This window comes from Callionymus lyra, chromosome 1 (assembly GCF_982586985.1).
Source record: "Callionymus lyra chromosome 1, fCalLyr1.hap1.1, whole genome shotgun sequence".
NCBI classification, from domain to species: domain Eukaryota; kingdom Metazoa; phylum Chordata; class Actinopteri; order Syngnathiformes; family Callionymidae; genus Callionymus; species Callionymus lyra.
In genome coordinates, this window is record NC_141818.1 from 4,089,529 (window position 1) to 4,113,206 (window position 23,678).

At 39.6% G+C, this 23,678-nt stretch overlaps 2 protein-coding genes across 2 annotated transcripts; both read right to left on the reverse strand.

The window, feature by feature from the left end:
* Nucleotides 1–11,942: 11,942 nt before the first annotated feature.
* Nucleotides 11,943–20,144, reverse strand: LOC148087495 (uncharacterized). The gene is made up of 5 exons (XM_087786345.1): nt 19,798–20,144; nt 19,345–19,608; nt 17,667–18,399; nt 15,159–15,364; nt 11,943–13,164 (listed from the first exon to the last, which is right to left on the reverse strand). The coding sequence occupies exons 1-5, from the start codon at nt 19,937–19,939 to the stop codon at nt 12,395–12,397; spliced, it is 2,115 nt and encodes a 704-aa protein (XP_087642471.1). The 5' UTR covers nt 19,940–20,144; the 3' UTR covers nt 11,943–12,394.
* A 748-nt stretch (nt 20,145–20,892) lies between these two features.
* On the reverse strand, nt 20,893–23,380 carry LOC148087496 (uncharacterized). Its single transcript, XM_087788633.1, has 2 exons — nt 23,016–23,380; nt 20,893–21,961 (listed from the first exon to the last, which is right to left on the reverse strand). The coding sequence occupies exons 1-2, from the start codon at nt 23,185–23,187 to the stop codon at nt 21,021–21,023; spliced, it is 1,113 nt and encodes a 370-aa protein (XP_087644759.1). The 5' UTR covers nt 23,188–23,380; the 3' UTR covers nt 20,893–21,020.
* Nucleotides 23,381–23,678: the final 298 nt, after the last annotated feature.

The following is a 23,678-nucleotide window of genomic DNA, read 5'->3' on the forward strand; positions in this document are numbered from 1 at the left end:
TATCCCTTGTGTTGTCTCTGGGTCAAGGTGAACGACCTCCTTGGCTTCCATAAATACAAATGCACTGGTGGGGGTCCTTCACCTTGATCCAGAAGCAACACAAGGAATACCACAAACACCTTTGTTTTTGGAGCTCCGTGGCATTTTGACCCTGAGATAACACAAGGGATACCACAAACACTTTGTTTTTGGACCTCTGGGTCATTTTGATCCTGAGATAACACAAGGGTTAAAAAGTAGAAAGTAGAAAAAACTGTAATTCTCTCCTGAGACTGGAGAAAATAACTCTTGGAGTAGAGCTTGTAAAAAGAGTCGTCATGACCTTCTGAGCAGTTTTTCCTTTGAAACCCACAATCTCGCCGTGACCCCGTCGCCCTCCAGCCTTCTCGGATGAGCCGCTCTGACTAATGGACTGTTGACACGGCAGTGTCTTCTTCCAGCTCTGGCACGAGTCACAAACGACAACAAGCTTCATCAGCACTTATCTCGTAACGACTCTTTCAGTCTCTGGTCCTGGTCCTCCTCCTCCTCCTCCCACTTGTTCTCGCTCCTACAGACATGTGGTTCTGCGGGATCCGCCGTGTAAACAGCGAAACCTTCCACCGCCAGCCGCCTGCCAAAACCCCTCAATTTGTCACTTCCCAGAGGTGGTTGGTGTTTTGCGGCCTCGCTCCAGGTGCCGGCGAAAAAGGTACTTCTGAGGAAGACGCGGTTTCGCCGAAAACCCGTGCGTTTGAGCTTTTTTATCCGTCTTACTGTAACTGCCGTCTTAGCGAACGGTCGGCGCGGCCGGGATTTTGGACCTGGCGTCCGCCCGGTGCCGAGCCACAGACGGTGCATTCATGAGCGAGAGGTTTTTAATATGCACGGAACAGTTTGCACACTGTCGCGAGCAATCTGGACTGAGATGCTTCAACTTCGAAAATATTTTCCTGCCAGACGTAGAACTCCAACGACTCTGTGATGATGACGTTTGACTTTTCTTTAGTAAACGTGTCCTTTGTACGAACGCTTTTCAAACGCTGACTTGACTGGATTCACTCGGACATGTGGTCAAAATGACCCGTGGATTGATGGATGAGTCTCTGAAGCTAATAGATTTCTGCTACAAGAAGTTGGGTTTAGCTCTAAGCGTATGTTCACGGCAAATATATTTTAGCAAAAACTTTTTGTCGCTTTGGTTTCATCTTGTACTGATGCCAAACCGGTACCTTTGAAACTGGTGCCGATGCCTCAACAAACAAAGTAATGCTCTGTCAGTTTCATGCTAGACGTCCCAAAGCCTTGGTCCAGGGACTAGAACCAGTCCCGTCCTTGGCCCCAAAATATATATAAATCATGTTCTATTGATTATTACTGTCTTAAAGGTGTGTAATTGAGAAAGAATATATTGGATTTTCTTTGAAATACCTACCTTGACCTACCTTTCTTCAAATAAAAATAAACCTGTATCCAGTGGATGTACTTTTCATGCACTTTTTCATGTTTATATACTGTATGTATATATATATATATATAAGCTGTGCGCTCAAATCCCCAAACGCCGTTCAGAAAGAGGAAATGAACCTCAAGATTTCAAATTAAAAGCAGCGTACCAGCGCAACTGTCTGCATTTATTATCACGGTGATTCTCGGATATGTTTTTACTTTTGGATCATTCATATTACTTCAGTTCTTTCATTTTTGCCATATTGATTGATCGTTTAAAACGTATGAATACACCCAATAAATAGGTTTCAAATAATTGAAAATTACATGTCTTAATATCTTAATCATGGGTTAATAACTGAATGATACAATTTCTTATCATTTGAATGAAGAATTTTAAGGATTCAAACATAATATTTTAACCGTGACATCATACATGTCTTTGTCAAAGATGATGCTACAAATCAATAATTATCCCAAGTTACAATGAAGGACTGAAATAGACTTTTATTCCAAAAAATATCATAAGAAATAAATGTAGTCTTTTCGCAGAAATTAATAGTTAAACATTCACTGAAACAATTTTGGGGAAACATCTATTATTAAAATGATGTTACTATTATTGATGTACAAGAAAAAGACGTTGACTTGGTGAGTGTAGCATCAAAGAGCCTTTTACGACTCTAAACAATTGTGTGTGTGATGGTGTTGTTCGCCTTGTTCCTTGAACAAACAAACCCACGCCAGCGTAACAAAGACCTCCTTGGCTGAGGTAACTACCTCCCGGGCAATTCAAAAAGTCGGACGCATGATCAGCTCACAGGAAAAAAAGCGCTGACGCGGCGCCGATAAAAATCAGAAGATATCATCTGCTAATATGCTAATTCACGCCGAGTCAGCACTTTTTTCACGGCTCAGGTTCTCCAAATAAACAGAAGGAAAAAAAAAGCGAGACGGAGGAAGCAGACGTGTCGATGTCTCGAGGTGAGGGGAGACGAACTCCCTTTGGCCACGCTGGAGCGAGGGAGGAAAAACAACACACCGGCCTCCTGTGACATCTGTGTTACGGGATCGGCCTCGACACGTCTGCTCACTTTCTCGCTCTCTCTTCCTGACACTTTCACACCAGCTGTCCGGCGAGATTCGAACCCAAAGTGTCGGTTCGGTGACGTAAGAGAGTTTCTCCGACGAGTCGTCCAACGAGAGCGACGAGGGGAACAGTTGACATCACGGCAGAATGTCGTCTGATCACTGAGAACTTTTGTTTTTATGTTGTTTTTTCGTGCCAACTGTCTGCTGCTTAGATGGAGAATGTGAGCAGATTCATGTGAATGATTGTTGGTATAAGTGAGAAACACTATTATGGTGAGAAAAGTCTTATGCAGGGAAGTAAGGAAAGGCAGTTTGAAGCATGGATTGAGAGATGGATTGAGAGATGGATGGATGGATGGATGGATGGATGGATGGATGGATGGATGGATGGATGGATGGATGGATGGATGGATGGATGGATGGATGGATGGATGGATGGATGGATGGATGGATGGATGGATGGATGGATGGATGGATGGATGGATGGATGGATGGATGGATGGATGGATGGATGGATGGACTGAAGTAAGGAAAGGCAGTTTGAAGCATGGATTGAGAGATGGATGGATGGATGGATGGATGGATGGATGGATGGATGGATGGATGGATGGATGGATGGATGGATGGATGGATGGATGGATGGATGGATGGATGGATGGATGGATGGATGGATGGATGGATGGATGGATGGATGGATGGATGGATGGATGGATGGATGGATGGATGGATGGATGGATGGATGGATGGATGGATGGATGGATGGATGGATGGATGGATGGATGGATGGATGGATCAGTTAAACTGGTTCGGGTTGAACAGATGGAAAAGTCGGTGGATGGATGGATGAATAAAAAGGAGAGATTGATGCGCGGCCGGGGGGATGGATGTAGGGATGGATAGAAAGCGCAATAGAACATTGACAGAAGGACATATTGATGCATGGATTCAAAGGTGAGGTCAGATGGATGGATATAGAAATGGTTGGATGGAGGGACAGATAAAAGATTGGTTGGTTGATGGATGGATGCTTAGGCAGAAGGATGGATGGTGGACCGAAGGCGAGAAGAGGGGACAGAAACACACAAAGATGGGCAGGAAGAAAGGGTGGATGGATCTATAGATAGTCGGACAGATAATAGACGGATGGATGTGCAGATAGATGGATGATAAATGAATAAATGTTCAGACATCAAAGACGTAAGGATGTATGGACCGATGTTTGGAACGACTGGCAGATGATTGGTTGTTTGATGGATGGTTCGGCTGATGGATGGACAGAAGAAGAGAAGGAAAGAAGGATAGATGTATAATTAGAATGGATGGACAGATTCACTGTAGCACAAGTGGATAGAGGTGCAGGACAGATTAAAGTTGGACGGATGGACAGATGAAAGATGGATGAGTGGACAAATGTATATGCGGAACGGAGGTTGGACAGAAGGAGAAATGGATGGACAGATAGTTTAAAGAAAGGGTGAAAGGACAAATGAATGAATAGACAATCTGAAAGACATCACACAGATGAATGGATGTTTAAATGGATGGACGGAAAGTTGGAAACATGGATGAATCAATGGACAGATAGATGGATGAATATATTGATAGATGGATGGATGAATACATTGATAGATAGATGAATACATTGATGGATAGATGGATGAATACCTTGATAGATAGATGGATGAATATATTGATAGATGGATGAATGAATACATTGATAGATAGATGAATACATTGATGGATAGATGGATGAATACCTTGCTAGATAGATGAATGAATACATTGATAGATAGATGGATTCATTCATTGATAGATAGATGGATGAATACATTGATAGATAGATGGATTCATTCATTGATAGATAGATGGATGAATACATTGACAGATGGATGAATACATTGATTGATAGATGGATGAATACATTGATAGATAGATGGATTAATTCATTGATAGATAGATGGATGAATACATTGATAGATGGATGAATACATTGATAGATAGATGGATGAATACATTGATAGATAGATGGATGAATACATTGATAGATGAATGAATACCTTGATAGATAGATGGATGAATACATTGATAGATAGATGGATGAATACATTGATAGATGGATAAATACATTGATAGATAGATGGATGAATACATTGATAGATAGATGGATGAATACATTGATAGATAGATGGATGAATACATTGACAGATGGATGAATACATTGATTGATAGATGGATGAATACATTGATAGATAGATGGATTAATTCATTGATAGATAGATGGATGAATTCAATGATGGATAGATGGATGAATACATTGATAGATAGATTAATACATTGATAGATGGATGGATGAATACATTGATAGATGGATGGATGAATACATTGATGGATCGATGAATTAATACATCGATAGATGGATGAATACACCGATAGATAGATGGATGAATGCATTGATGGACAGATTATTATTTGCATTATCTAGTGTCACCATTACTACGATACAGTGACTTGTTTCGCGGGGTATTCTCTCTATACGAGCTCTGTGGCGCCCCCTACTTGAGTGACTTTAATGATATAACATTTGGTGAAAAGGTGAAGAAAGTCATGTGACGCAACAGGAGCACGAACAGGAAAGAGATTCAGTTAAAAAAAAAAAGAGTGATTGACAGGTTAGAAGTGAAGAAAACAACTCTTGTATAAACGCAGAACACAAATGAAGATGTTTCTGTGAGACGTGGAGATGCAGACGTGCTCTGGTGACCCCTGTGACCCCCGGGGTCTGTCTCTTCATCATATTTATGGCTGTTTGTCACCGAGCTTCCTCCCCAGGCCTCCTCTGGGGGGCACGTCCCGGGGTCAGACCCGGACACAGAGGGAAAAAAACAAAAAAAAAGCCTCTAAATGTCCTGAGAACGAGCGACATGATGGCGGACGGACGCAGCTGCAGAGGGTCCGAGAGGGTCTTAGAGGGTCCTAGAGGGTCCGAGGACGTCGACTCTCACACACGACCCTGTTTGCTTTAGTCTCTGACACGGAAACGACCGAAGCAGAGACGAGAGGAGGGGAGAGAGAGAGAGAGAAAGAGAGAGAGAGAGAGAGAGAGAGGGATCTGGTGAAAGAGGGAAGCACACAAGGACGTGTCTGCAAGTGGAATGTGTGGGACCCTCTAGGGCCCCAAAATCTGGATTTATTTAGATTGTGCTCGTGTAAGAATGCTTTTTTTTTTTTTTAAATGAGATACAAGTTTGTGTCGAACGGTAGAAACAACAACTCGGACCCACAACGTTTACACAACACAAACCAGGGCAACACAAGTTTGTGTTACAAGTTTTTAGTCGCAAATATTGGTGTCTTTTCCCTGACTGTGTGTGTGTCTCTCTTCAAGTGTGTTTATACTTTAAAAAGTGTGTCTTCTCACACACCAAAAAATTTACTTTTGTAATAGTTTGTGTGTTTTCATGCTTGTGTATCAGTGACATGAAGTGTGTACCTTCAAGAAAACTTTATGTTCCGTGATTGATGAGTTTTTGTGTGTATTTCAGTGATTGTACTTTCAAGGTTGTGTGTTTCAGCAGGTGTGTGAACCTCTGACTCTTTCAATCCTGAAGTCACACACACACACACGCACACACACACACTCACACACTCACTCGAAAGCTATGAAGCAACAAAGTCTTAGATTTTACGTCAATATCGCCCCCAGCCGGTCAACGATGTAACTGCACTACGGTATACAGTTTAAACAATATTAAACTAAACCTTTTCCTAGTTTACTTTTTAGCGCCATAAATAAATTTGACTTGCAATTGTCTGTGAACGACAGGTTTTAAATCACGTTGACAACAAACCCGTAGCCGTTATATTTAAAAATAAAATAATTTGAAGTATGTTCATCTGATCGTTGACCAAATGTAGTTTACAACTCACTAATTCAACGATTCGATTCAGAAAACTTTACAGTGACCTTGAGTGTCTTAAATAAAACACATTGTTATTATTATCTCAGAATTGTGCATTTATTTTCATTTTTTTTCAACTGTGCTGTTGTAAAAGTGTGTTTCCCCTCTGGGGATGAATAAAGATTTTCTATTTCTATTTCTATTTCTATTTATTTTCATTTTGCCCTAACACGTCTAAAATAATATACAATATTATTTTCTAATTGTATTAGGTGTCGCTTGAGGTCGAACAAGTATTCAACGGACACTGCTTCATGAAGCACTACCACATTCAAAGCTCCTTGGGTGAAGAGTGCCACCTATTGGACTCTGGATATAAGGACACTGCTTCATAAAGCTTCGTGAAGCAGTGTCCTAGTTTTCAAATTGTATAAGTTGTTGCTTTTGGTTTAAAAAATATATATAATTTGAGGTGGCAATTAACCCCAAAAGTACACACTTCTATCTACTGGACAATGATTATTAGGACAATGCTTCATGAAGCTTTGTGAGGTTTTCATGAAGCAGTGTCCTCAGTTTCAAAACAAAAATTTAGGTTTCCTTTTATGCCAAACATTAAAGAGCAGAGACTGCTATCTATCGGAGCCTTGATAATAGGACACTCGCTTCATGAAGCATCGTGAAGCAGTCGTATCATTTTCAATTATTATTATTTGTGGTTTAATTTAAGCCAAAGATCATGAAGTAGAGACTGCTACTTATTTGACCCTAAATATTAGGACAATGCTTCATGAAGCTTCATGAAGCTTGGTGATGCAAGGTCCTTATTTTAAGATCTTACTAGGTGGCGCTCTTTGAAAAAAAATGGAGGTTGAATTTAGGCCAAATATTATAAAGACTGTCATCTATTCAATCCTGAATATTAGGACAATATTTAATGAAGCTTCAAGAACATAAGTGGGGCTTCATGAAGACTCACTAGTAACAAGTTTTTTTTGGACTTCATTGTTTGTGGAAGTATGTGTCTAACTTCTTAGTTAACCAGGCTAAGTTAAACTAGTTTGTACCTCAACCTAAGTACTCCTAAGACGATTGATTTGACTTATTTTGTGGTTGATGTCTTTCTGGTGTTTCAGAAGGAAAAAAAAATCCAAAAAGGCTTAGAGGAGAATCTTTTTCTGATCCGTAAAATTGTTATCAGCACGGCTCTGTTAGAATCCGAGGCCGGTTAAGTCGTGTACCAGCCACGCGTGCTGCCGAAGCCAACGGAATGATCACGTCTGCTGCGTTTTTTTCGCCGTCCTCATAAAGACTGGACTGCCCCCATGTGAACCAGCAGTCACCTACTCCGCTCTTGGAATTGAATCATCCTTCGCGGCTCTTGCGTCATCGATCCGCGCCCTGTTTTCTACCGCCTCGACTTTACACTGAGGTCATGGGAACAATGAAGTGAGTTTTATTGGGCTTAATGCTCTGCCAGTAAATGTGGTCGACTGGAACAAAGACTTGTAATATTTGGACGATTATGTGCTGCCCCAGAAAACCGCACGGCCTTTTTTTTTCGAGGCGTCTGGTTGTGAGAGGGGGGAGAGCGAGAGGGAAGCCAGAGCGACAAGATATGAGGAAATCGTTAAAAGGGAGTCGTAGATTTTTCAATTTATGTTGGTTTTGGCGGCAAATTGTAGTCAGTGTGGAGGCGAAGAAAGAAGCCAGACATCGACTGACAACTTCATGACCACTTTCTGTTTTGTGCTTTGTAATTGCACGGCTCAGGAGGGCGTAGAACTTTAGGCTAATAATATATAACAATGTATAGCACATGCTAGCTAACGACAATTACCTTGTTCTTAATATAAGTTGATGCCACTAATCCTACCCGGACTGTACCATAAAGCAACCAAAGTTCTACTTCAGATTCATACTTCTAAAGTTGAATTTCAGTTTGTTCATGCCACATCTCCGGCATGTGTGTGTAAAAGCCTATCAAGCTCTACCCCAGGTGGAGGTTTGACGGTAAAAAAGTTTAAAGTACTAGTGCCCCATTGACCCTTAGGTGTCAATGCTTCACCAAATCCACCACAAGTGTGGTCCAAGCCACTTTTTTGTTTATAAACAAGCTGCTTCTCTACTCAAGAGATCGATGCCACACACGTTAAACATTCGTGCGTATGTCGGTCGTGCCTGATTTCTTCCATCACACAAAAATCTAACACAAATGTAGTTTATGCCGCTTTTGTTTAAAAGTAAATCCAATTTGCAATTAAAGTGAAAAGGAATGCCACATAAACTGTTGATGCCAGGGCAGTGTTTTCATGCCACACACATCAACCACAGGTTTAAAGGTGAGCTGCTCAATTTCTACCACAACCATATGTTGGTGCCAAACAATTTGACTTAGTGACGTTTATGAACAAGCCGACCAGGCTCTAACTTGAGTGGAGGAACTTGATGCCACATGAATTCAAGTTTGTGAATGTGTTGAGGGCACCATGGTACTTGCTTTAATTACGGTGTACACTTTAAATCTACCACATGTGTAGTTAGTTCCACTTGAGTTCAATTTGCAACAAGAGTGAATAGTCATGCCGTACTACCTCAATTGATTCCACGGCACTTTAACATTGACAGTATATACATGCCGCACAGATGTACCACAGGTTTATAGAGAAGCTTCTTGAGTTCTACTGCAGGTGTATGTTGGTTTCCAACAACTTGACTTCATGAAGTTTATGGAAAAGCCAACGAGGCTATGACTTTTGAGTGCAGGCTGGTGCCACATAAAGGACCTTGATGCCAAGTGAATTTTAGTTTGTGTATGTATTGCGATAACCATGGTTTTTGCTTCAATAACGTGTTTACAGTACACAGATGTACCACAGATGTCGTTAACGCTGCTTCATTTCAATTCACAATTAGAGTGAATGTTCATGTCATACGAACTCAGTTGATAATACGGCACTTTTTTCCCTAAACTGTACACTCATGCCGCACAGATGTACAACAGTTGTATTGTCAGGTTTGTTGAGTTCTACCACACAATTTGACTTTGTGATGTTTCTGGACCAACCGATCAGGCTCTACCTTGAGTGGAGGTCGATGCCACAATAATATTACTTTGTGTCCTGTATTTTCCGCACTATAAGACGCACTTAAAAGCCTTTTAATTTTCTCTAAAAACGACAGTGCGCCTTATAATCCGGTGCGCCTAATAGTGCGGAAAATACGGTATATGTTGAGGGCACCATGTTTCCTCCTTCAAATGTTTATACAAAATGTTTAAACACATTTTCCGAGTAGATGCCACTTGGGATCAACAACAAATCCAATTTACTATGAATACTGATGCCACACTAAGTCTGTTGATGCCGTGACACTTTTTTTCTTGCGAGTATATTAATGCCACACAGATCTATGACAGGTGATGGTGGTGACCCTAGCATTTTTCTCCTTTAAACGAAATGTATCTCAAGTATGTGACTATCAGTCCTGCCACACAAAGTTCCCATGATGCCAGTGTGGCACCTGGAGGCACTTTTCCCAATACTGCACTTTTCTTAGTGTGTAGAAACAAGAAAAAAGTCAACCGAAAATGTGATTTCTACTGACAAAGAAACACACGTTTACGTGATGTGACAACAAAATTTGCAACGCTCGCACTACATTAACAATGTTTTCAGAAAAAAACTTCACTTTTTATTTCAGAATCGCCCACTTCCTGTGTTCGAGTTGAGCTTAAACATGACTCCCTTACACAGAAAACTCACACAAACAAAGCAAAACTGGGGTCTGAAAATTGCTACGCTTGGAGCCATCAAATTACAAGGCGACTTTATAGTTTATGCTGCTATAAAAACATAATTGTGGATTTATGAATCCTGAGGTTTTCCAAATCACGTCCCTTAGAATAACTAGAAGCCTCTCTGTTAATTTGTCCCCCTTTTCCCAGAGCTTTGATTCCGCCGCTGCGGTGAGATAAACGAATATAAATGGCATGCTCTGCAAACCGACACACTCTCGGCGCACACACCAGTGTGTCCGACCATAATGGGTATGGTTTTTGATTTTCGAGCTCGGCGGCGCTCCGGCCAGAGCTAATCGCGGGCGGGAAAGCCTGAGAAAACCATGATGGATTTTTCAGACAAGGTTTATTTGAGCTTGAGGTTTCATCGCAAATCCGTTTAAGCTTTTATGTCGATCGGTGGGTCCAGTCCGACACACCGAGGAATTTGACACAGTTTAGCGTTTAGTACAAAGATGTCTGTTTTAAATAAGGTCAAAGGTTGATAGGAGTAAATCTGGGTTGTTTTTCATGCCGTCTGTGCTTGTATTGCTTTACTATGAGTACTGTGGTTTCTAGGGCTGTAAGAATCGGGCACTAGGATACGTATCACGATATAGGGGCAACAATACGATATATATTGAAACTGTAGGAACAAGTATAAATGTGTAGTATTGTCGAGTACTTGACTCTGGTGTTGCAGAATTTACAGACCACATGACTCTTGACGAAGTCGTAACTGCTTTCATTTGTTTTCAAACCAAAATATGTCCTAACATCAGCTTTAAAAGATGCTGGAGTCACTGTATCCTCTCGTCCTTAGTCATTCCTGGGATCTGGTGTGTCTCTTTTGCTGCAGAGTACTTACTGACTGCTGCCATCTAGCGTCCGGTTTTATCACAACACAAAAATGAACATCAAAAACATTTGAATGTTAATGACAAGTAAAAAATGATTCAATAAATAATGTAAAAAAAATATTATATTAAAAACACTATTAAAATATAAAACATAAAAATAACTATGCTAAAATACGATTTGAAAAGCAAATATATACTGTATATAAATGAAAGAGTGTAGAATTGTTTCTTTAAGTTAAAAAGCTATTTAATATTTTACTTTTCTACTACTTTTAAGTTTTTTATATCCATCAAAAAATGAAAGATAATTTTATGTTGTTTATATAATTTTGTCATGTTTTGTATGTGATTATTTAACAATAAAGACATTTAAAGACAGATATTTAAATATAATATATATTAAAAAATTATATAATAAAATATCTTTAATGAAATAACAACTTAAACTTATTATTATAAGAAGAATTCTTGATATTGTTCATTGTTCATTTGGCTTAATGGTCCTTCACAAAAATCAGAGCATATAATGTGGCCCCTTAAAAAAATGCCAGCTCGTTTTAAGGGGCCACATTATATGCTTTGACCTTCCAGGGTGTCAGCTGCCCGTTGCCCCAAGTAGCTGGGACCACCTTGAGCCTATTTAGACCTCATAAGGTATTAAGAAGCAGAAAATGAATGAGAAAGAATGAATTTTCACCTTGACCCAGAGACAGCACGAGGGATACCTCAAACACATTTGTTTTGGGGGGCGTTGGGTCACTTTGACCCTGAGATAAGACAAGGGTTAAACAATCCTACTGCATATGGTGTGAAAGTATCCCATTTGCTACAAATTAAAACACATTTGACAACAAACAACAAGTCAAGAGAAAAATGCATTTTGGGAACAATTTTCACCAAAAGTTTAATATAGATGTAAAAAAACAAACCCGGAATCATTTTTTGCCCGCAAAAAACAAACAAAATTACTGGTTGTGTTCATGCCCTTTTTTCCTCGAGAAATGCTGCTTTAGGAAAGAAAATAGACCAATGGCGACACCTTGTGTTCGTTTGACAAAACCGCGTGAACAATAAAGCTTTAAAAAGAAATCGATGATAATTCGCAATATTTCAAGTACCTTTGCATATGACAGGATGTTGTAATCCAATTAAAAAACCCTTCACTGACTCGAAGAAAAGCTGCAGGTATTTTGGCCAGAAGGTAAAAACAAAGAGATTCATGTGCTATAAACTCTGTCGAAAAGCTTTTATTTTGAAGTTCTCGTGATACTTCCTGGATTCCTGAAGGTAGAAAAAAACCTTCTTGGACTGAGACTGTGAGACAAGCGTGAAGCGTGTCAGGGCTTCTTCATGTAGAGCATCTTCACCGGATCCTCCAGGTCCTTGGAGTGGCTCTTCATGTGTCTCCTCAGTATCTTCACGTGAGGGAACCTCTTCCCGCAGACGGCGCACACGTGCAGCTTCTCCACCGAGTGCACGATGGCGTGCGACCTCAGCGAGACCTCGGTCTTGAAGCGCCGGTGGCAGACGTCGCAGGCGAAGGGTTTCTCCTCCGTGTGCACCGTCATGTGTCTCCTCAGGGAGTACGGGTCCCTGAAGCTGCCACCGCAGACCTTGCACGGGAACGGCTTCTCCATGTGGACCGACAGGTGTCGCTTCATGGTCCATCGCTCCTTGAAGCTGGTGCCGCAGATGTTGCAGGAGAACGGCCGCTCGCCCGTGTGGCTCCTGGAGTGGATGTGCAGCTTGGACGGGCAGCTGAAGGGTTTCTGACAGACGCCGCAGCAATACGCTATTTTGCTCTTCCTCGTGTTCTTGCCGTCGGCGGGGGACGCCGGCGAGAGGTCGTCCTCGTCCGGGTCCTCGGCGCTCTTGTCCGACAGAGCCAGGTTCTCTTTGTCCCGGGTTTGACGCGAGCTCGACGCCGGGACCGGATCTTCTCTGGCGTAAAAGTCTGTTTCCTGCTCCACCTCCAGGTGTTCTTCCTTCAGTTGGATTTCCTGGATCTGAAGCTCCACCTGGTCCTCGGAGTCGGGGGTGAAATCCACCTCGTAGCCGCACTGGTCCGCCTCAGACGTGAGCTCGTCTGCATTGTCCTCTTGGTGATCTGGGGTCAAAAAACAAGGTACCCTCGTTAGATTTCTATTTCTAGATTTAATCACAGTTTTTTTCTACTTCCAACTCTCCTGGCTCACATGTTTCAAATCTTGAAATCTTCCTCTCCAGTCCCTCATCATGACCATGTTTTGAAATTGTTACTTAATAAAGTTGGTCTGAAATCTGGGCGAACGAGAGGTTACGAGAGCGGCGTCCATTATGACGTAATAATAGGCTTCACCTTCAGCCAGCTGTAATCATGCCCTGCTTTGTTTAAACAACAAGTCCCTCCGGATGATATGCTGTGACAAACATTGATGTTTGACCAATCACAGCAGAGTGGGCGTGGTTATGGTAAACAAGATTTAATCTTCAGAAAAACAGTGTTTTCAGTGTTTTAAAAAGGTAAGGTAAGGTAGAAATTGTTTTTTCTCCAATTAGCCACAGCAAATACAGCAATTTTTTTCATAAAAAATAAATAAAAATAAAATAAGAAAAAAAGCAAAGAGAAAGAACAAGATGATACAATCTAAGTCTAAAGATAAATAAATATAAATATGAATTCCGAAACAATTCAAAACCTTATTTCAAAGACAATTCAAAGGTGTATTCTTATTCAACACGACAATCTGCAAAACCTTCATTTCCATAAACTCGTCACCACAAGAGGTCGATTATCAAATAGATTTCGAGGGACTAAGTGACGCAACACTTTCTTGCATTTTTGTAAAAACTTTGTTCTTCTTTAAAATGTGTTTAGTGTATTGTCTATATAAGCATTTATATTGCTTTTCATTCCGTTTTTGCTTCACACACACTTGTATTTTCTGTTGTTTTATTCAGTTTCTCTCTTCATTATCGCTGTACATTTATTATTATTTGTATCGATTTATCATGTTGTCTTGTGCTTAACACTTATATTTATATTATTTAAGTTTGTAGATTCAGATAAGCCGGCTGTTTTTGTTGTTTTTTTTACCCTCACTGAACTGCTTTAATATCCATTACGTCCATCGTTTATTTTATTTCTTTTAAATTGTGCAAAATCAAAAGGGACATGTGTGTTTGTTCAACGTCTGCAGGAAACTCTTGTTCATGTTCTCATGTTCCCTCAGCCTGAGGTAGTCTAGTAGGAGTTGTTTTGTGCTGATGTGTGTTGGGGTGGGGATGCGTCCTAGAGGAGCGTCAACAGGTTGAACCGGTCCAGCAGGACGACTCGCTCTGTGGTTGGAATGAAACTGCTGACGGTTGCAGAGAAGAGTCTCTGGACAAACTACTGTCCATCGTGGAAGATTCCTTACTTGTACTATTACTTCAGAATTCTGAATTTGGGAGTCAGAAGCAGAGAGCAGTGATGATGTTATTCTAGGTTAATCTTTGTATATATGTAGTTAATCTTATTTCCTTTGATCCATGTTCTTTATATTTGCCCTTTGTCGTCCCTTTCACCTACTTTCATTATTTATCTTTGTTCTTATGAAACTACCGCCTGCCCTGCATTAGAAAGTTTCCCAAATTCCCGAAAATCTCCAGAGGGATCAATAAAGTCCATCTAATATAATATAAGGTAGTCTTAATTATTAAAACAAAAATAAAGTGACTATTTTTAAGTCTTTTTTTTTTTTTATAGAAGACGCCTTTTTAAGTAATTTTTTTAAATCATTTTTACTGAAGTAAAAAGAGTTTGAAGCCTATTTTTTATTGTTATTGAGTAAAAGTGAAATATGATAGTGAGAAAATGTATTTTTGAGTAAAGAATACGTTTTTTTACCAAACTTATGTAATATTAAATAATGTTATAGTGTATTTTTGTCGTGATCTTAAATATAAATGCATAAAAAAGCCACTTGTTTAGTAAAATTACATTTGTTTCATTGGGTTTTTTTTTAGTGCGAGTTTCCCCTTTTGTTTTTTCTGACCTTATAACAAATCAAACACATATTTATGTATAATATAAGTACACAAAAAACAAACATTTTTGTTATGAATAGTTAAATTCCTCACCGACTCGCTCCAGTTTGACCAGAGGCGCAGAACTGAACGACAACAGTCGTCGCTGTCGCTCGATTTCTTCTTCGTATTCCGCGAACGTTTTCTCCAGAATGGTGAATATTTCCTCCGCCACGATGGTCAGCCGCTGGTTTATGATGAGTTTTAAACGCTGGACTCCGGACATGTTTGAAAAACTCAACACGGACATTTTTCCGTCAAGTGTTTAGCGTCAGATGTGCCGTCTTGTTCTCTCTCTATAGTCCAGCTTTACTCCAGCGACACCAGGCGCAGTATCGCCCCCTTTCGACCAGGAGTGTGAACAGCCACTACAGTTTCATCGACGATTACAGAAAATTAAAAACCTTTAAAATTGATTAATTATAATAACTAATTTCTCTTTATTGGGTCGTCCACGTCATCAGCGATCCTGCTGAATTGTGTTAATATTCGGAATAACGATTTTTGTAAATGAAACCTTTTCGAAAATAACGTCAAACTAGAAACCACAAATACAAATATTAAGCAGCAGATAATATACTTTTATTTGGATTAACCTTTATATAAATACAATTATGTACACGTGGCCTGGACTTCTGTTTGTTGTTGTTATGTTTATCATATTTCATGCATTACTGTTTTTGTTATTATTGTGTAATATGCTATGGATGTATTATCTTTTCACAACAGTCCTGTAGGGAAAATTCAAATTTCCCCTTTGAGGGAAGAATAAAATAATATATATATATCAATTATGGCTGTAGAATTTATGCAAAATGTGTGTGACCTATTGTCCCCTTTTTTGTCAGTCAGTATTAAATGTCAATGTGGGGTTTTTTTTACATTTAGATGGAAAAGAAAAACTTTTATTATAAAAAAAATATATGTATTATAATGAAAAATAAATGGACCAAACATTGAATGTTTACTGTCCAAGTTTTCGCCTGAAAGCTTGAAGTTCCAGAACTATAATGATGAATAAATTAAAAAAAAAATATTTCTCTCCAACCTACTCCCTCTTTGTCTCACTCCCTCTCAGTTAACTCATAGGTACAGCTATGAATTTGATGCACTCACGCCAGAAAACTTTCTTTTTTTTTTAAATTAATCTAAGGGTAATTTTACTGATAATCCAGTGTAGCCCTTGAAACATTTGCAGATACATCTGGTCGGGGTTTAGGGTCGGTCATCCCACTGAAAAAATGATGTTTTGATTTGAATGAATTGACTTTTACCTTTGCTTTCATTTGGTGTTTATATGTTTTTGTTAAACTTTTAAAAAGTGTGTTGAGTCTGCGATCACTGATGTAAGGTCTGACCATGAATAGATCTGAAAGTAAGAACAAGAATTTTAAAGTTGATCCTGAAATTATTATAATTATTGTTATTAAGGTACTTTGCCCAACGAAAGACAAATTAAATGAATAAAATAAAAACTATTTTCTATGGTGAATAAATCAAGTAAATATGGTTAAGAATCAGGTGTATTTTAATGAACTCCGTCTTCTCTTGTTAATTATCCCAGACTTGATTATTGTATAAAGTAACAAATGTTATGAAGAAAAGTAGGTGTTTGTGCCAATAAAAGAAAATAATTAATTTTGTTCATCTTTGCTCCTGAGTGAGTTCTCATTAGATGTTGCAGCTGAACGGTTTCTCTCCAGCGACCTGTGAGCCAATAAGCTGGACAAGCACTTAACGCGTTTATTCTCGCACGTTACACAGATATATATAAAATTAAATAATTTTTATAATAAATGTTTCAATTCGTTTTTATTGAATAATATAATTTAAAAATGTCTATAGTAAAAAGGTTTATTTTTTTCTATATAGACAATAAAAACAATTATAATTTAATATTTTGTCAATTTTTAACACGTAGAGTTTCATATTCTAATTCCAGTAATTAAAAAATACAATTTTCGAAAATTCAATATTTCGCAATTCATAGTTTTTCAACCCTTGTGTTATCTCAGGGTCAAGTTGACCCCGAAGGCCCGAAAATGACTGTGTTTGTGGTATCCCTTGTGTTGTCTCTGGGTCAAGGTGAACGACCTCCCTGGCTTCCACAAATACATATGTAGCGGTGGCTGATCATTCAAATTGACCCAGAGACAGCACAAGGCAAACCACCAACACATTTGCTTTCTGGCCTTCGGGTCACATTGACCCAGAGACAACGCGAGGGTTAAATTCAATAATATATTGACTTGAAAGGCTGCAAATATTTTTTTAAATAATGGGTTTTTATACATAAGAGTTCGATTTTCTAATTCCAATAAATAAATTCAATTTTATTTAATTTAACAATATATTGATTTTCAAAGGCTATAATTACTTTTTTTTTTTTTACACATAAAGATCGTTACACAAAGAAAGTGTAATATCAACTTTCCATTAAAACATTTTAATAAAAAGAAAGTTTCAACATTCGATATAAAGTTTAAAAATCCAATAAATACTATGCTGGCACTGATAAGAGTTGTAAAAGTTCACAGTATGTCTTTCTAAAGTCATCCTTACGTGGCCTCCTGCCGCCCACAGTCTTCCTGGGCCACGCCGGTGTTCTTCTGCTCCTGCTCCCTGTGGACCTTCATGTGCTTGTTGAACCCCACGTGTCCGTGAAACCACTTCCCGCAGTCCACGCACCACAAGGACTTCTTGCCCGAGTGGCTCTTCATGTGCCTGGACCAGCTGAACCGGTGGGCGAAGCTCTTGCCGCAGACGTTGCACAGGTACGGCCTCTCGCCCGTGTGGATCAGCACGTGCTCCTCCATGTGCCGCCGGGTCTTGAAGTACTTCCCGCAGATGGCGCAGGGGAACGGCCTCTCGCCCGTGTGGGTCCTCAGGTGTCTCACCAGCTGCGAGTTGTAGTTGCACACCTGCTCGCAGAAGGGACACTTCAGGTGGGCTTTGGCTTTGCGGGCTTCGTACTTGGGTCGGGACAACATGCAGGCGGGATCGGGGATGGATCCGGAGTCCACGCCGCCGGCCGCCGTGCCGAGCAGGAACGTCGGGCCTCCGCCGGCGGACCTGGGCGCGAAACAACCCGGGTTCGAGGCGTCTACGTCGTCCTGGACCGGACACAAGTAGGAAGCGGCGTCTTCGCTGTTGTAACGCTCCTCGAAGAAAGACCTCACGGCGATGGAGTCCATGTCCTGGTCGAGCTGCAGCCTCTCGTCCTGCTCGCTCGACTCCACTTTGACCCTCGCGTCGTTGTCGTCGTCCTCCAGCCTGGTGACCCGCTCCTGTGCGCCTGGAGAGATGGGATGGAATCAAGTTATTATCGGTGTCGAGCACTTCCTGTTTAGCCTGTAAACAGATCAAGATTCTTCATTTGATCCAATTGCATCTGAGATTGAGGAGATTCTCTCGGCATATGAGCCCTAAGTTACTGCATGTGTAACAGATAAAGTAGTAACTTAAAATACTTGAGGAAGTTTCAGTAAATCTGAAGAGGAGGAAGTGTGTTTTAGCAACCTTGTTAGCTACATGCTACATCTGTTGATACATTTGTTTGAAGTCTAACAATAGACCAAATAGCTTGCATTTTCTCCCAATTCACATTCAAGTCAGAAAAGCTTTGAAAAGTAACAAAAAATACGTATAGTCTGTATTGATTTCACACTTTACATTTCAAAAGTTACAGTATTTTTATCGCAGTATTATTGTGTTGTGAGCCATAAATGCAGCAGAGGTATAATGTATTACAATTTAAAGACATTAATATTGTAATGTTACTAATTACTATGACATTAGCGTAAATATAAGACTGGGGACGAGAGGATACAGTCGACTCCAGCAGCTTTTAAAGCTGATGTTTGGACATATTTTGGTTTCAAAACAAATAAAAACAGTTACGACTCCGTCAAGATTCATGTGGTCTGTAAATTCTGCAACACCAGAGTCAAGTACTGGACAATACTACACATATATACTTGTTCCTACAGTATCACGATATATCAAATACACACACCTACTTTAAATTGTGATTTAATAAATGAATTGTGATTAATTACTTGCATTTTCTATATCTTTATTTAGCTATGTTAAAGTATATAAACACCTTTGTTAATATTTGTATTTATAGTTGATAATAGCATTGTTTTGCAGGGTGTTTTATCCGTAACATTGCTATTCCTCAAATGAAAATATGTTCAAAAACTACATTAATAGTTTCAGCCATACATTAAATACACACCATATTTGTTCGTGTTGGGATCTTGAACATTTGTGCTGCTTAGGAGCAGCTGGTCGTCCACAGGCGTCTCTGTCGTTAAGAATCTTCCATCGGTGGCTTCAGCATCTTCTCTCGGACTCCGCGCTTTATCTTTCCCTTCCCTGTGGTGACGTCTCTCGAAACAAGGCATCACTTGACGCTCGTCCTCCTCCTCAAAGATCTCCATTTTGACCAGAACATTGTTCCGAGCGACGACGTCATCGCCGATCACCCTTCCTGGTGTGTCTGGACAAACAACAACAACAACAAAATAAGTTTACAATGACATCAGCAAGTGTTTGATCACGTGACTCAATGGAGTTTTATTATCTTGCCTGTACCTCATATAAAACACTATAACAACCTGGATTTTAAAGAGGAATATTCAGGTGTTTATTAATGAAGAATTCAGGTAAAATAATAAACGACACTTACCCTGTCGGTCCAACAGTTGGCGCTGACGACTGATCTCCTCCTGGTACTCCACAATAGTCTTCTCAAAGGCAGCAAATATCTCCTCTGCGGCGGAAGTCAGTCTCTGCTTCACGTAATGTCGCAACATGACCAACGAGGACATCTTTCTGGAAGTTGATCAACAACAATCCCCCATAAACCACCGCGACAAAGAAGCGATATTTAAAGTCAACAAAATCGTTTCAGTTTTGGTTAAAAAAAACAAGAATTCCTCGAGACTCGTCCATCTGTGATGGTGATTTTTAACTTCTGACCGATAAATCTGATTAAAAGATTAGCTGTTTATCGTCGACGTCTGTTTACGCTCCGGTTGTTTTCTTCTTTGTTGTCACACTAGGGTTATAGGCAGACTGAAGCGCCACCCACAGTACGGGGGTGGAAATACATCAGAAGACAAAAGTAAATGTATTTACGTTGTTTTAAATGAAAAAGGAAAACACGTGTTTTTATATTTAACATTTAATACATTTTTATAATATTATATTTATAGTAGTCTACTAGTTTTTGTTATATATTTTTAAAATATGTATTATTTTTTTTAAATATAAATAAATATATTACCAAATTACCCTCATTTCCTTTATTCTTATCTGAATGATCCGTATATTTATAATTAAGATCTTTCTCACAGATTTCATTTGTTTTGTTCTGTATTGTCTTCTGTTTGTATTTTGTTTGTGTCTCCTGTATGTGTTTTGGGAATGAAACAGGTTTCTCTTGAAAATGAGGACCTGGGTCTCAATGAGAAATGTTACCTATATAAATAAAGATTAATTTAAAAAAATAACATGCATTTCCACTGGTGAAATTTTTGCAACTTTATTATAATATGTATAGTTTTGATAATTTAAGTAGATTATTGTTTATGTGATTTTATGTTTAAAAATAATCTGGAGTTTGGAAGAATTATTTTTGTTAATATTGTTCAAATATTATAAATTTTCCGTCTTACAGAATGTTTTTTAAAATAACTCACTAGTTATTTATGTCATGTCCACTGTTGCAGTAAAATGAATTTTATTTCATGTCATTACACACAGTATTCATGTGCACTGTAGTGGTTGTATATTGTAGGATTTAAAGAAACATGCATCATGTTAAATATAAATTAATGCTGTCACACATGCATACAATGTTGCTCTTGTAAAGTAAACTGCAGATTTCCGGACCGACATGAAAAGCGATTACTCCGTTATCACCGACTCGCCTTTATCCGAGTCTACCGAGATCACCAGGTCGTCCTTGTGGATCCTCATGTGGTTATTTAAGCCTTTCCGAGATTTAAAATCCTTCCCGCACGTCGGACACGGCAAACAGTTCTCCAGGTGGGTTCCTTTGTGTCTGGTCCAGCTGGACTTCTGCGTGAACTTCTTGCCGCAGACGCCGCACACGTACGGCTTCTCCCCCGTGTGGATCCTCTCGTGCTCCATCAGGTTCCTCTGCGACACGAAGCCGGCCCCGCAGGTGTCGCACGAGTACGGGTTGTTGTCCAGGTGGAGGCTCTTGTGCTTCACCATGGTCGACACGTGGCTGAAGGTCTTGCCGCAGATGTTGCACAGGTAGGGCTTCTCGCCCGTGTGCGTCCTCATGTGCTCCTTCAGGTTCCTGCTGCAGGAGAACAGGTGTCCACACGTGGCACAGGTGAAGGGCTTCTCGCCCGTGTGGGTCGTCAGGTGGTTCTTCAGGTTGCTGCAGAACGCGAACCCTTTGCCACATGTTGGACACTTGAAAGGTCTCTCGCCCGTGTGGATCCTCATGTGACTCTTCAGTTGAGACACGAATGGATACATTTTACCGCAGAAGGGACATTTCAGAGGATCTTTACTCTTGCCGGACTTGTGCAGCTCCGTCGTACTCTGGCTTGGACCATCTATGTTGGCATCATCCGGGTCCACGATGTAGTGTGTGGACGGACTCATGAACTCACTGACGTTCTCTTCTATATTTTCATCCGTACTCAAGTCAAGCGTTGAATCGTCCTCTTCGTTGCTTTCTTCACCCACGGTTGTCACTAAAATAGCGTCCATCTCCTGCTTTATGTCCACTTCCTCCGGACACATTTCCTCTTTGATCCGTGGCTCTTCCTCTTCTTCATGATGAAGGCTCCTCGTATGCTCCTGGTGCTCTGGATGATAAAAATGAACTTTTGTCAAAATTCAGATGAAAAACAAGCAACAAAACTGAAGATACCATAAGCTTCTTTTTTCAAAATAAAAGCATAATGTTTACAATATTATTTCCTGTGTAATCAATATGGTAAATCAAATGTCTTTCTATATTTAATTTTATTTTCCATTTCCATTTATACTGTGAACTTGCTGCAGTAAAAAATAAATCTAATTTCCAATCACTGTGGGTAACAATTTTAACAGCGATGTGCTTCAGACACAAAAAGAGCAACAACAAAAAAATTGTGTGAGAGATTTCCTGCTTAAGACCTTGGCTCCATCATTAAGTTCAGGCTTTTCCTTGATTTGATCTGGAACTCCTGTTGTGTTGTATCTTGACCTTTAAAGTATATACTTTATTTAATATAGTTTTGATTGTTTAAGCGCTTTGTGACCCTGGTCTGGAAAAGCGCTATACAAATAAAAATTACTTACTTACTTATCTTAACTTAAGTGATTTATGCCATGAAATATTTATAAAAACCCTGTTTTTTTAGGTGACCTTATAGAAAGTAGATTAATGATGGAGCCAAGGTCTCAAGCAGGAAGTCTCTCACACATTTTTTTTTGTTGTTGCTCTTTTTGTGCCTTAAGCACATCGCTGTTAATATTGTTGCCATTTTCCCTCACTTTAAAACTGAAATGGGTTGGTATAGTAAAATACATCTTACTGTCAATTAATTATAGTATACTTACTTGCTACACTATTAAATCAACGTCACACTCCATCCCTGTCTCTCGAAAACAATAATTTATTTTGGATTATTAAACAGAACAATCGCAGTAGGATTTCAACTGCAGCACAAATAATACTATGAAACTATTTTTACAACATTCACAAACTACTTGTGTCCTAGTAGTTTTTAATGGACACCCTGGAAAGGTTGCCAGTCCATAGGCAGTAACCTAAGAGGTGGTCCTGGCTATTTACATACCTTTAATCCCAACATTTAATTTGGAGAAATGATTATAAATATTAATAAATAGTTGTATTATGATGTCAACACTCACCTATTTTCTGCGGGTTATCCGAGGATTTCCGAGCATCCTCCAACAATCTGCGCTGGTGTTCGATCTCGTCCTGGTACTCGCAGATGGTTTTCTCAAACACTTCGAGTATTTCCTCCACAGCAGAGTTTAATTTCTGGTTGACAAACTTTCTCAAAAACACAATAGAAGGCATTTTTCAGATCGTGTTATTGTCGTTTTAACAGCGAGTTAGTGCGAGTAGATCAAAGTCTTCTATTCCTCCGTGATCGGAACCACCGACTGCATTAATATTCTCGCATGCATACTTTAAATCATCGTTTATTACAAAAATATCTCAAATTAAAACACAATTGCTTGAATTATTATCCTCTTTGTTCAGTTACAGGTACCATATCGGTCCGGGCACTTCCTATGGGATGACATCACATCCGGCGACTTTTAGACTTGAACTAAACTTGAACTAAACGATTTGATGGCAATTTTTACAACAAATAAAACATTTACACAACACATGGAACGCTTACCATTAAAAAGGTTTTGCGTCGAACATTTTAAACGTTTTCTTCTCAAAGTCGCAACCATTTCCGGAAGTTCCTACGGCAAGGAAATTAGGACAATAGATTACTAATTGGTACCCCGATGACAACTGACAGGAAGAAGGCGAAAACATAATAAATTGTCTTT